The 13,460-nt window shown below is 43.9% G+C and overlaps 1 protein-coding gene across 1 annotated transcript in view; it reads right to left on the reverse strand.

Annotated features, from left to right (window-relative positions):
• The window catches only part of CHN2 (chimerin 2), a 317,209-nt gene that overhangs the window by 186,368 nt on the left and 117,381 nt on the right, over positions 1–13,460 (reverse strand). The window contains exon 2 of the mRNA XM_066585622.1: positions 9,629–9,667. Within this exon, the coding sequence (XP_066441719.1) occupies positions 9,629–9,667 (39 nt within the window). The remainder of the gene's footprint in view (positions 1–9,628; positions 9,668–13,460) is intronic.

The following is a 13,460-nucleotide window of genomic DNA, read 5'->3' on the forward strand; positions in this document are numbered from 1 at the left end:
TTAAAAAGTGTGTTTTTTAGAGTCCCCCATATCTCTCGCTAGCATGTTATATATCAATCATATGTTTGAATGTTCCTTAGCTGTATTGGCAAACAGCACCCAATATAATTTCAGAGGGATCTCAACCTCGCATTTATGTAGGGTTTTTAGTAAGGAGCAAATTTGGGTAAATTTGAAAGAATCTTTAAGAGGAATTGCATATTCTGTAACTAAAGCTGAGAATGACTTAACTTTACCCTCAACCATAATGTCTGAGATATAAGAGGTACTTTTATTTCCCCATCCCTTAACATAGAAATCTGGAATTAAATCTTCAAGGGGTTCTAGTGGAAGTTTGACCGGCACCCTCTTAGTAATATGTGAACTCCTCTGAGAACAGATGTTCCAGGACCGTATTGAAGCCATTGTAGGGGGGGGGGGGGGACAAATCCTGGACTTTAGGAAGGAGGCATACATTTGTGTGGGCTAGTAAAAGTGATTTCAAAGATGTATCATCGTTTAAGGGGCACTCTTTAGAGGGCCAGATGGGGTTTGAAGAGATTGGGCCCCAATCTTTTAGCTGATTAAGGACACTAGAGTAATATGACCAACGATTTAGTACACCCCGTGTTTACAATGTAGGTGTTTGATAGATGATGAAGCAATGCTATGTCTTTTATTGCTCCAGACAAAATGTGATAATTGTTTTTGAAACTTGGCTGTGATGGCATGAAGGATAGGAAGTGATATAATGTGAAAATAGTATAACATTTTGGGGAAAATTAGCATTTTATAGAAACAATAGGACCCATCAAGGAAGGTTCATGTTTAGAAAGATTAATTTGTAAAAAGTTGATAGACACCAACTCTTATAAAAGGAAACATAATTTAATCCTAAAATAGGTTATATCATTTTGCTGCCAATGGAAAAGGAACGCTTGCTAAATACATTTTCCTAAAGATCTGAAGATAGTAACACAAGGATTTGTGATTTATTTGCATAAGATTATAATAGGTGATCTGGACAAATTGGGACAGGGTGTCACACGCTGCTCTTAGAGAATTTAAGTGTCAGAATCACAGTCAGCAATAACCCTATCTTGTGTTGTCTTAAGCCCACCAAAATACCTTTAATGTTGAGATTTGACCTTATTGGTTCAGCTAGGGGCTCCATCACCAAGGCAAACAGCAGCGGTGACAAGGGACACCTCTGACAATTCCATTAGAGATTTGGAAAGGTTTGGAAAGAACCCCATCAACAAAAACCCTGGCTGAGAGAGAACTATGTAAGACTTGTATGGCTTTAAAATATTACCATGTAGACCAAATTTGTATAAGTGAAATCCCAATGAAGTCTATTGAACGTCTTCTCTATTCCTGGCTTTGGATGTGAGGATGGTGTCCAAGAGCTCACAGCTTCTGAAAAAAGATTTATCATTCTTCTAGCAGCATCTGAGGCCTGTCTCGCTTGTAGAACTCCAACGTGATCATCATGAATGATATCAGGAAGAGTTACTAAAAGTCTTTGGACTAGTAATTTAGAATACATTTTTTAAGTCGCAATTAAGCAAGGAGATCAGTCTGAAATTCGTTGGGGAATCCAATGTTTTTCCAGGCTGGGGAATAGTAACAATGGTGGTATGGAGCATTTTATCAGGAAAGCAGCTGCAAGAAAAAACTCTATTGAATGTTTTGGTCAAGTGAGGGGAAAGCATAAAATCAAAAAGTATATACCGTGTTTCCTCGAAAAAAAGACCCTGTCTTATATTAATTTTTGCCCCAAAAGAGGCACTAGGTCTTATTTTCGGGAAGGTCTTATTATACTTAGCAGGCTCGATCCAGGTCCCTCCTGCTGCTCTCTCCAACTCAGATGCGCTTCCCGCAGTCCTCCGCCGCTCATACAACATCACTTCCTGGTTCTAGGACTCATAAATCCCGCCTCCAGGAATCGATGACTGTGATTGGTTCTTCAACTGCTGCTCAGCCAATCAATGTAGTGCTGGATGAACCAAAGCGACGGCTATGATTGGTTTATCCAGCGGTGTATTGATTGGTTCTTTCACCGCTGATCAGCCAGTCAACAGCCATTGAGTTGTAGAAGCAGGATCTATGAATTGGCTGAGCCGTGGCCAATCACAGCTATCGCAGTGGTTCATCCAGCGCTGCATTGATTGGTCCTTTGACCGCTGCTCAGCCAATCACAGCCATTGTTTCCTGCAGGTGGGATTTATGAATCCCATAACCAGGAAGTGATGATGTACAAGCGGCAGAGGACTGCGGGAACAGTGCCATACCTCTAGAGAGCAGCGGGAGGGACCTGGACTGAGCCTGCTAGGTAACAAATCCTTTTTTCATTTTTCAATGTAGTGTAACAAGGGCTTATATTCAGGGTAGAGCTTATATTTCAAGCCTCCTGGAAAATTACGCTGGGCTTATTTTCAGGGTACGTCTTATTTTCAGGGGAAACAGGGTGATAGTCATTGGCAAAGCCATATTGACTTAGAGAGTTGAGAGATTTAAGTGATTTAATTATTTTTGAGACTTCATCAGGAAAAAATGGGGCTTTTAGGTCTTTGTGATGTGAAGCAGAAATAGTTGGAAGGTTAATCTTATTAAAAAGGTATAGTAGGTTGGGGAGTAGACCTGTCATTTTTTAGATCATAGAGCTTGTAGTAGCAGGCACTAAATTCAAAAGCAATATGTTGGGGATGGGTGATTTTGACATCCAAACCATGCAACCTTCTATCGTTTTTGCTGTACAGAAGTAGCTATTAATTTAGAGGGTTTGTTAAAGGATAAGTGGTAAATTGTGCGTAAGGATTTTAATTATTTTTCATAATCCTCCAGAAGATTTAATTTCAGGTCATTTCTCAATTGAAGAAGGTCATTATGATAGGAGTCCAAATGGGAAGTTTGTAGCAATTGTTCAAGTTTAGTCATTTGTGTGTCGTTAATGCGTGATTGTTTGTATTTTTTGTGTTGTGAACTAACTTTAATCGAGACCCCTCGTATCAATGCTTTGTGAGCTTTCAGACAGCAAATACATCCATTTCTGGTATTGCATTGTGTAAAAAGTAATGGTTAAGTTCTGAAAGTTATAAGCTATATATTGAGGGTTTTTCTTAAGGAACATATTATTTCTCCAAGACCTGACATTATTTAGAGGCATATCTAACAGTGAGATAGGAGAGTGATCAGACCATGTAGTGACCCCAATTTGTGTCGAGCTAACAGAAAAGAGAGTTCATTTATCTACCAGAAATAAATCTATGCGGGAAAAAGATCTATGACAAGGAGAATAAAAGGTAAGTTCTTTGGAAGAGGAGTTTAGGCATCTGAATGTATCATAAAGAGCTTCGTTATGTAACCACGGAGCGCGGGAGGGGAAAATTCTGTTAATACGTCCAGTAAAATTCAGATCTCTGTCTGGAACAATATTGAAGTCTGCCCATAAAATGAGTTTACCCTTATGAGGCTGGACTCACACGACCGGATTTCAATTGCGGAATCCATGATCGTCACCCGCGTGGAAAATATGTGGTATTCCACTCCTACTGAAGAGCCAGAACTTTTGCATGTTGGCTCAGATGAGGAGTTAGTAATTGCAGTTTCCACTAGGGGATTTAAAATCGCAGCATGTTCTATTTTTCTGCGGAATCCAAGTGAGCGGCCTCCATTATAGTCAATGGAACCCGTCCGACCTGCAGCCCATCCACAATTGACAATGTGGATAGGCTGTGAGTATCCCAGTCATCGCTTAGCAATGGTGCGGAGAAAACAAATATTTTTTCTTACATCTGTACTGCACATGACCAACGGCGAGCGTCCGCAGTCATCCGTATTACAGAAATTATAGGTATACAGGGTCGCCAGCCAAGGTCAGAGCCGGATTCTGCTGCGGGCTCCAGCATTCGGAATTTGACTTGCTCATGTGCAGCTTACAACTTTTTATGGTTTTGTTTGAAAATCTAATCTGGGAAGATTTAGGAGAATAAATTGCTGGCTAGCATAAAAAATTTATTTTTTACTTTCAACGGGTTTTATTAAAGAATAGAAATTGATACATTTGTCATTCATGCTTTCACTTTACCCCACGCAGGGGGCGGAATGAAGAGTAAAAGGAATAACATTGATCCATCTTCATACATTTTGAATATCTCTAACAAATATTTTTTCCTAATAAGCAGAATTTAAAAGTATCAAATGCTCCTGAATACTAGATATAATTCTAACCAAGCAACTAAACTAAAACAAAAACATAGGTCTTCATTTTTTTCCTTCATACAGTAATTACAGTAGGTGGCAATTCGACATAGGCCCTTTAACCCCTTGAGTGGCACGCCCGGAAATTTTCTGGGATGAGCTCCACTGCCGATAGCGATATAGCCCGGAAGATTTCCGGGCTATGTATCACTATGGGAGCTGCAGAGCACAATGCCACAGGCTGTGGCATTGTGCTCTGCCTGCACAGACCCACAGAGAACAAAGCAAGGGCTTTGAAAAACCAGCAGAAGATATTGCCGATATGCCGGCAATCTCCTGCTTCTAAGTCTTCTGCTTTGTTTACAGGTTGCCATAGAGACCATCGGCTTGTCAGAAGCAAGCCGATGATCTCTGTGGCAGGGAGAGCTGATGCTTGGCTGTCAGAGGACAGCTAGGTACCAGCTCTTACAGCAGAGATCAGAGAAAACCTCTGATCTCTGCTGTGTTAACCCTTTACATGCTGCAGTCTATGTGACTGCAGCATGTAAAGGGCTGTCCCTGCAGCATGTAAAGGAGTGCCACCATCGGACCTCCAGAAAGTGATCAGGGGGTCCTAATGGGTCCCTGTGGAAGTCCCCTAAAGGGACAGAAATTTTAAAAAAAGTAAAAAAAATAAAAAAAAACCTCAAAAAATTATAAAAAATAAAAATAAAAAATAAAAACACTTGTCTCCCTTTACTTTGTAAAAAATGTAAAATATAATCACACATGTGGTATCCCTGCGTGTTTCCCCCCAAATAAGACCCTGTCTTATATTAATTTTTGCCCCAAAAGAGGCAAAGAGGCTTATTTTGGGGGGTGTCTTATACTCACCTAGCAGGCGCCGTTCGGGTCCCTCCCGCTGGGCAGCAGCGCTCCAGATGGCTTCTGTGCAGTCCTCAATGCCGACTGAGCATCTCCTGGTGGTGATGGGGCTTGAATACGCCGCATCCAGCAAGCGATTGCTCCGATTGGTTTAGGAGTACTGCCTCAGCCAATCAAAGCCGGCGCTGAATGAACCAATGATGTAACTCAATGAATGGCAGTGATTGGTTCATCAAGCGCCGGCTCTGATTGGCTGAGGGCGGTGCTCCTGAATAAATCAGAGCAATCGCTTGCTGGAGGCGGGTTATTCAAGCCCGTCACAAACAAGAGATGCTCCGTCGACATTGAGGACTGCATGGAAGCCTGCCGGAGTGCTGCAGCCCAGCGGGAGGGATCCTGACAGCGCCTGCTAGGTGAGTATTGTTTTTTCTTTTCTTTCATGTAGTGTAGCTAGGGCTTATTTTAGGGGTAGGGCTTATCTTTTAAGACAACCCCCTTCAAAAAAAAATCAGGGTAGGGCTTATTATCAGGGTAAGTCTTATTTTCGGGGAAACCCAGTAGTAGCAAAGGCTTTCCTAGTGTAGATTGTTGCAGACGAGAGATCGGTGAAGAGAAGAATTACTGTGCATGGCCTTGGTAAATTTTTAGTTTTACAAGCTGCAAACATCAGTGCTTCTTTAATGTGGCAGAAGTGTATTCTGGCTATGACGTCACGTGCTACATTATCAGAGAGAAATTTCAGTTTCGGCAATCAGTGAGCTCTATCAATAGTAAGTTCATGTGACGAGTTAGCCGGTAAAAGCGTTTTTATCAATTGAGTTAATCTTTTAATTCCGATGGGGAGACTTTTTCTGAAATTCCTTGAAATTTTACGTCATTTCTTCTGCTGCAGTTCTCAAAGTCTGCCGGTTTACTTTTGATAGTACCAACTTCCTTGACTAAAGAGTAGAGGGCATCAATTAGGTCTCAGATCACTTAGAGAAGCATTGAAAGCGGTGGATAGACAACTTAAAGGGGTTGTCCGGCCATAAACATTAGGTCTCATTACTTCTGTTTGCCCAATACAATGCACTTTGTAATATACATTGTGCATTGTAAATTAGGCAAACAGAAGTTATTCACTTACCTCTTGGGCTGCCCCCCCCCTGTGTTGCTCCTCGGTTGCCATTGGTTCCGACAAGTCTCTTGTCCTCTTCTTGTCGGGACGACGGGGACAAGCTTCTCCAGCACAGCTCTGCGCATGTGCAGAAGAACTTCAGCCGCTGGGAAGCTCAGTTCTGCCTGCAGGGGAGGCGTGGCTGCTGGCTCTTCATCTCCAAGGTAAGAATGAGTGGAGGGACGGGCTCTCGAGGGGGGGGTGGAGAGGGAGAGATGGATGGATGGATGGATGGATGTGTGCAGGGGGGGGGTGCAGTGATGTGTGTGTGTGCTAGTGGTGTCTGGAGACCCGGCTGTCAGAAGTCCCGGGGGAAGAGGGGGGGGGGTGGAGGGGGAGAGATGGATGGATGGATGTGTGCAAGGGGGGGGGGTGTAGTGATGTGTGTGTGTGTGTGTGCAGGGACCCGGCTGACAGAAGTCGGGGGGGGGGGGGTCATTGTGAGAGGGGTCGCTGTGGGAGGGGCACTATGAGGGCATGTGTGTGTGGGGAAATGTTTTGTTTTACTTTAGCAGGGTGGGGGGGGGGGCAGTAGGTAGCTTTGCAGTGGGGGGCTGCATGAGAGTTTTCTCTCGGCTCTCCCCAGCCCCTCTCCATTCACTATACACTGTGCTGCTGTTTACACTCATGGTAGGATTTTATTGTGAATCATGAGAGTATAACAGTCTCCCCTGGCCACACCCCCTCTGATTATAGTATGCAGCAGGGGGCGGGGCCTGGGCGGGGAGAGACTGTAGATCAGTTCAATAGAGGTGGGCGGGGCTAGGACATGAGCTGAGGGAAATCCTGCCTTTTCATGTCTTTTACTACCATCCAGAGCGCGCACACAGAAGAGGGAGAGCGCAGAGCATTGTGGGAAGGCAGCACAGAGGCGCCATCTTTGAAAGCTGCAGTGAAGATCAGAATCTAAGGTAAGAAACTGACATTGCAGCTGATCTGCCGGCCGGTTTGAGCCCCTGTATGCTGTCTGTTACTATCCTTACTGAAAGGAAAGCAGCAGCATTATAAAAATTTTTACCCTGTGTGGCCGGACAACTCCTTTAAGTCTTTTTGAAGAGATCCCTTCAGTGCCAAAATCATTCCTTTCATAAAAGCTTCTGGTGCAGATTGTTCTGAGGACAGCATGGAAAAGAGGTCCTCAGTACAGATAATATAGGTTGGTAGGGTGAGAGGCTTCCATTCTAGGCCTCTGCTTCTCAGGGCTATGAGTAGGTGAGGATAAAGAAGCTGAGCCTGCCATGTGTCTGGACGCCATATTGGGTTTAACTGCATTGCTGTATATGGGGCTTATGTCCAGCATGCTTCTTACCCTGTCTGGTGAATCTGGGTCTTTTTGCCTGGATGCAGGCATAGGTGAAGGTGGAGATATAGGTGGTGCTGTAGGGGAGCCTGAAGGAGAGCCACTCAGAGTATCCACTCCGTTCCATGAGCTGCTAGGAGAGAAAGAATTGCAGGCCCCAGTGTTAACCTTGGAGTCTCGTGTGGAGCCGCGAATGGCAGATAACTCAGTCAGCCTCTTGGGCTGTGACTTGGCGGCTATGTGGCTTGGTCTCCCAGGTCAGGAATGAGGAGCAGGGGAGGTATTGTGCCCGCGGACTTGCTGCTATGTAGCTAATGGCAGAGGGGATTGATGTGGTTCTGCTAAAGAAGCCTTGAAAAGGTTACTCCATGAAATTAAGTCATACCCTATCTACAGGATAAAAGATAATTAGCTAATCATTGGCAGTCTAGGTGTCCCTGAATGAATGCAGTGATGGTCACATGTGCAGCATTGCTTCATTTATTTCAATTAGACCGCAGGACATAGCCATTTCTCAATGTACTGGACTTTAAGGATACATGTACACATCAAAGTTGCTCACTTGCAGGAAAACTGTGGCATGTTCCTTTAGATACCGAATTACAGAAGGGTTCTTCCATAGAAACAGTGTTTTATGCAAAAGCACCATACAGAGTGCATACAGGATGCTTATATAGACCCCAAAGGGGTCTAAACAGACATTGTAGGACTTGTCCAGGATTAATAAGAATATGGTTGCTTTCTTCCAAAGACAGTGTCACACCTCTCCACAATGCATGTGGTATTGCAGCTTTGCCCATTCACTTCAATGAAGCTGAGCGGTCATACCGAACACAACCCATGTACAAGTATAGCACTATTTCTGTAACAAAAAATCCATATTTTTCTAATCTCGGACATCCCCTTTAAGAAAATGAGTGTACATGGTGGGAGTTGTTGAAGTTTCAAATAACTCTCATCCTTCATGCTCACTTTTTGAAGGTACCCATTCAGAGTTAGGAAGCATTATGAGGGGGCTGGGAGGATGGGCTGCAAGTTGGGCGTTAAGACTACAACAACCCTGGGTGTTTGGGCCCTTTTATGCCGGCTGATTCTCACTGGATAGCAGGAATCAATCGTTCAGGGTAAATGCATGCAGTGACTGAACGACTAACCATAATTCGATTGTTTATTGTTCGTCACTCAGTTTCTGCTTGCATAAAAACTGAACGTTGATCAGCCCCTGTGAACAGGCAGTCAGTCATCTATGAAGGACTGCCTGTTTACTGGACAGGTGGAAGTGATCACCGTCCAGCTCCGCCTCCATTCGCTGAGCGATGATCACTCCTTTCTAAAAGCACAGGAGTGATTATTGCTTGGACGATTTTTGGACGCATCTGTGCCCAACAGTCGTCCTGTGTAAAAGGACCCTTAGGGGAACTAGTGTACGCTGGCATGGTGTTTTTAGTTGCTTGCAAAAATGCTAGCTTAGAGAGGGTCAGAGACCCTTGTAGGTAGCGTAGAAAGAACCAAACCAGTAATACCCTGTTCTGGGTTAAACTTTGCTAAAAGTTTGGTTAAGCATGAACCTACACCGAGCTTCTAGCAAAGGTCTACCCAAAACAGGCTTCTACTGGCTTGCTTCACTTAACACCAGTCCTGAACACTGATGTATAACACTGTCTAAGAGCCGTAAAAGCCCTACATATCAGTATTATACAGGGCTTTTATGGCTTTTAGACAGTGTTATACACCAGTTCTAGGGGTCTTGGTGAACTTCCGGTTCAGTTTGAATTTTGTCAAACCGGCCAAACCGAACTTTTCAAAAGTTTTTTCACCACTACCTGTAGGGAAGGAAGCACAGCCCGCAGACAGTGTGGTCAGAACTTAAAGAAACTAAGCCAGGCAGGAAATGAGCATGGCAGCTCCTGTAAGAGTGGGCTTGGTGCACTGCACATGTATATATCCGGTGGGGGGGGGGGGGTAACACAACTCTTCCCACGTAATATGTATTTTAGAATTTCCTAGGTTTACTCAGTAACAACAAAAGAGCCAAATATTAATGTAAAATCAATTATGTCTAGGTTTTACAGATACAGTATATGCGTGGGCTAAACAGGAAGAAGATAAATAAAAGTAATACTCACAGTATGATTTCCAAATGGGGGGCTGGTATTCCTCTGCATCTGGAAAAAAAAGTAAATCAATCCATTACTTGACTGTGCTGGGAAGTGAACAGATTATCAAATTCATGGGCATCTTGTGGGAATTGCTTGAGGTCAGAAAGACAGACATATTGATAAGATGCATCCACACAGAAAACAATACACCTGCATTATGCACCTACAAGTCAAACAAACAAGAAATATCAATTGTGGAATACTAATGAAATGCTGCGCCCTGGGTATTGTCTTCCATCATTTTGTGAAAACTGTTTTGGCAACCTTTGAGAAAAAGTTTCCTTCTCTTCTCTACTGGGATCCATTTTTTTAAGCAAATCTAAAAGAAAATGCAACCATATGAGCTGTAGGGGTAAATATAGGTTTATTTGTATTTCAAAGCAACAGGGCCAAAAAAGGCCTCAAACAAGACCAATCCACAAAAGCATGTTGGCCCAATGAGAGATATGAATATAGTATTTGTGGACTTCCAAGTAAGAACATGTGGCGACCAAAGCGGGAGGCAACTATGGGGAAACAAGATGGAATGTCACAGGTGGCTCCGTGATCTCTCCCATCAGTGGTGCCAGCTTGGTTTAGCCCAGTTGCTCGCAGTACGTAAACATAGTTTTGTAGAATCTGAAAGTCACGTGACGCCAGCACCTCTTTCAGGTTGCTGTTCACACGGTGCGAAAGAAAGAGTTCACAGTCCAACAATAAGTTTTTCAGGAACTCAACCAGAGGTGCACGGTTGTACTTTACTCACAACTTTTCAGCTTGGATTCTACAACAAGTAGTAAATTGTGCAGACACAGCAATCTTTACAGATATTCACTTCTCTTTCACACCTTCAATATCACAGGCTTTCTAGAAGACACTCTTCCTTCCGAACTCTAAGCATCTTCAGTCGCAGTTATCTGATAGACCGTCTGTGGGGTCTGAACTCCAGACTCATTAACAGCATTCACTCAAGTATTCTATTTGGTTCTCGGGCTTCTTAAGTTGCTTCCCTCTCTATGTAGTGGCAGGAGACTCATTACTCTACGCCCAGGGCTGCCTGTCCACGGGGGGCGTTGCGGTATCCCACGGTGGCTATTCGCCACGGGAGCCGCCGCCGGGGAGCAGGAGCCAGAGGAGAGATCTCTGCTGTAAGCCTATCTGACAGATAGGCTCACTGCAGAGAATCGTGGCAATTCGCAGCCCGTGGACAGGCAGCCTAGCTCTGCGTAGGAATGTCCACCACCTCTGACTACATTTTCTCAACTCCTCTCTCTAATACTCTGCCCCAAGCCTTTTAATCACGTCACTAACGCAGTTAAAGGAACACACAGACAGGACTCATCCACAACAGTTAGTCACATACATTTACGCCACAACTTCGGGCCACTGCAAAAGTCAAACTGGAAAACCAAGATGGAAAACCAAATCGAATCCAAAAAACGTAACTATTTGAATATGAAGAAGAGTGAGAAAGGCAAGAGGAAGGAAAGCAAATGGAGGGGGAACAGTTATGTGGAAGAAAGAGAAAGGGGGTACAAAGGAGCGGAAGAGATAAGAAAAACAAGACCCCCATTGGATCAACACGGGGGCTGATTTGCAATGGACTGTCCACATTTTAGGCCTCAGAGCTAAAAGAAATTCAACTAAAAGAAAGCTGTCCCTGGCAATACACAAGACTATCTTCTGAAAAAATGTAGTCTTACAAAGCAACCAGTCAGATAATGGGGCCAACAAATAATACATGGAATTCAGCTTTTCCATCAGCTCTCCACTCTGGATAATACTGGGTATCCTGAGCAGAAGACTCCCCTTCTAGGACAGCCATATGCTCCACTACAGAATGTAGATAGGATTGAAGAGGTTGTGCCTTCTTCCCTACAAAGTGAGCAAAGCCTATTAAGCCAAAAGAATCCCTAAAAACTGCAGCCTAAAAAGTCCCTAAGAACCTGCTATTCTGGACCATTTGGTGAGCCATGGTGGTCCCACAGTATAGCTCAATTTTGGTTTGGCGAGCAGTGGCCATATCACCCACTTCTGCAATAAGTCCATCATAAGATGGCATTACACTGTTTCTAAAAAAAAAAAAAAAAAATTGTGAAAAAATAAATGAGGTAACATGAAGTAATGCTATAATATATATATATATGTGTTTATCAAAAGAACCTGTTGCTTTAAGTGAAGTGTGTGAATACAACAGGGCAGGAGAAAGGTTGCTGAGTGACTAAAGTTATCAAAAAAGTTTCCGCGGAGTAGCAGAAGTGTGGCACAGCGTAGTTGTGTTCAGTCCCCCTGAAAGCCGCTGAACACCATGATTGGTGCGCGTACTAGCCACAAACTTTACAAGCCGAGTCGCAGCTTGTTGCATTACGCAGTGTAGATACCAGCTTCAAAGCCATTCAAGGGGCGATTTAAAGAAGGGCCCACCACTACATTCACCGCCTGCCGCACTCCATGTCCAAGAAGCTGGTACCAAAGTTCCTATTGACCCTCTGGTGAATACATGTTCTGAAAGTTATAATGAGTCATATGGTCAATCCGGAGTGAGGTGTCTGTCCTCTGCAAGATCCATAGCAATCTGTGACTAGGCGTTCGCCTAGCGATTTCCTATGACTTCCCCATTCCAAAAAGAAAGAACCCGGAGGTCTCCCCAGCAGTTATGTCCCAACCTGCCAGCAGCCCCATCTGCCCTAGTGACCTACTTCACTACCAAGATGCCCTTGCATCTGCCCAGATTTGCCTGGTGAAGACGTCTGCCATGGTAAGAACTGCAGGCATGTTTGAAAGAGAAGACCACGTTCCCATTGCTTTTGAAGAGCAATAATACAATTCCCAGGAAAGCTGTATTTTTGCAAAGTTCTGTACGTGAAATCAGTTTCCTCCACCTTGCAGCTGAATCATATGAAGCACGGTTCCCCTGATACTTGTACTGTCACCCATGCACATTATTGTACACCAAATGCAATTCACTTATAGAAATGGATATCATTATTTACGATTCCACAAAGACATCTACATTAAGGCAACGCGCTTCATGGCTGCTGCCAGTTACGTGGCAGCAAGTAGATGGATAGGTTTTTCTGCCCACTGCAGGCTCGGCACAAAGCTGGAGATTAAATCCATATGTCACTGTTGTTTTCAAATTATATTTAGTCTCTACGCATTGACAAAAGCAGCCAAGTAATAACTATAGTAATGGCTTCTACGTGCCGACTAAGGGTGACCGTCTATAAAAATAAGGAATGTCTCTGTACTCCCAGACACTCTCATCACAAAGTGGTCAAATTATGCTAGACATTTCCAATTTCTTAAAATTTCTCTATCATTTTCCATGTGCAGCATAGATTTGATCCTTATCTAATGTAGTGGGATTTAAAAAGCCCAAGTCTGGCAATAATGGTGTTTGTTGTAAGTGTAAGGACCCATTTGGATGGCAGCATTTTTGGGCCATTCACAGCACACAGTCCGATAATAGCTAATGGGACTATTCATATGGACGGTTTTTCACAAGGACCATTGAGGTATTATTATATCTTGTTACCACCGGAAGTGTGGGTGGCGCCAAGATACAGGCTGCTTGATAGGCCATTCACGCCCCCAAGAGCTGATTGGCTGGGATGTCTGCTGCAGCCGGACAGCAAGTGGATTGCCCTGGTGGTACAACCGCCACCCATACGATCCCCCGAGGGGCACACAGCGGCTATGGGGCCAGGCTGACTCCCGGAAACCCAGCGGACAGCGGCTCTGCAGAGCCTTATGTAATTTTGTATGATGTGACCTTGTTGTCTGGTATTATCTGCGGTTTATTTTTCTATCCTAAAAG

The sequence above is a fragment of the Eleutherodactylus coqui genome, chromosome 12 (assembly GCF_035609145.1).
Source record: "Eleutherodactylus coqui strain aEleCoq1 chromosome 12, aEleCoq1.hap1, whole genome shotgun sequence".
In the NCBI taxonomy this organism is placed as follows: domain Eukaryota; kingdom Metazoa; phylum Chordata; class Amphibia; order Anura; family Eleutherodactylidae; genus Eleutherodactylus; species Eleutherodactylus coqui.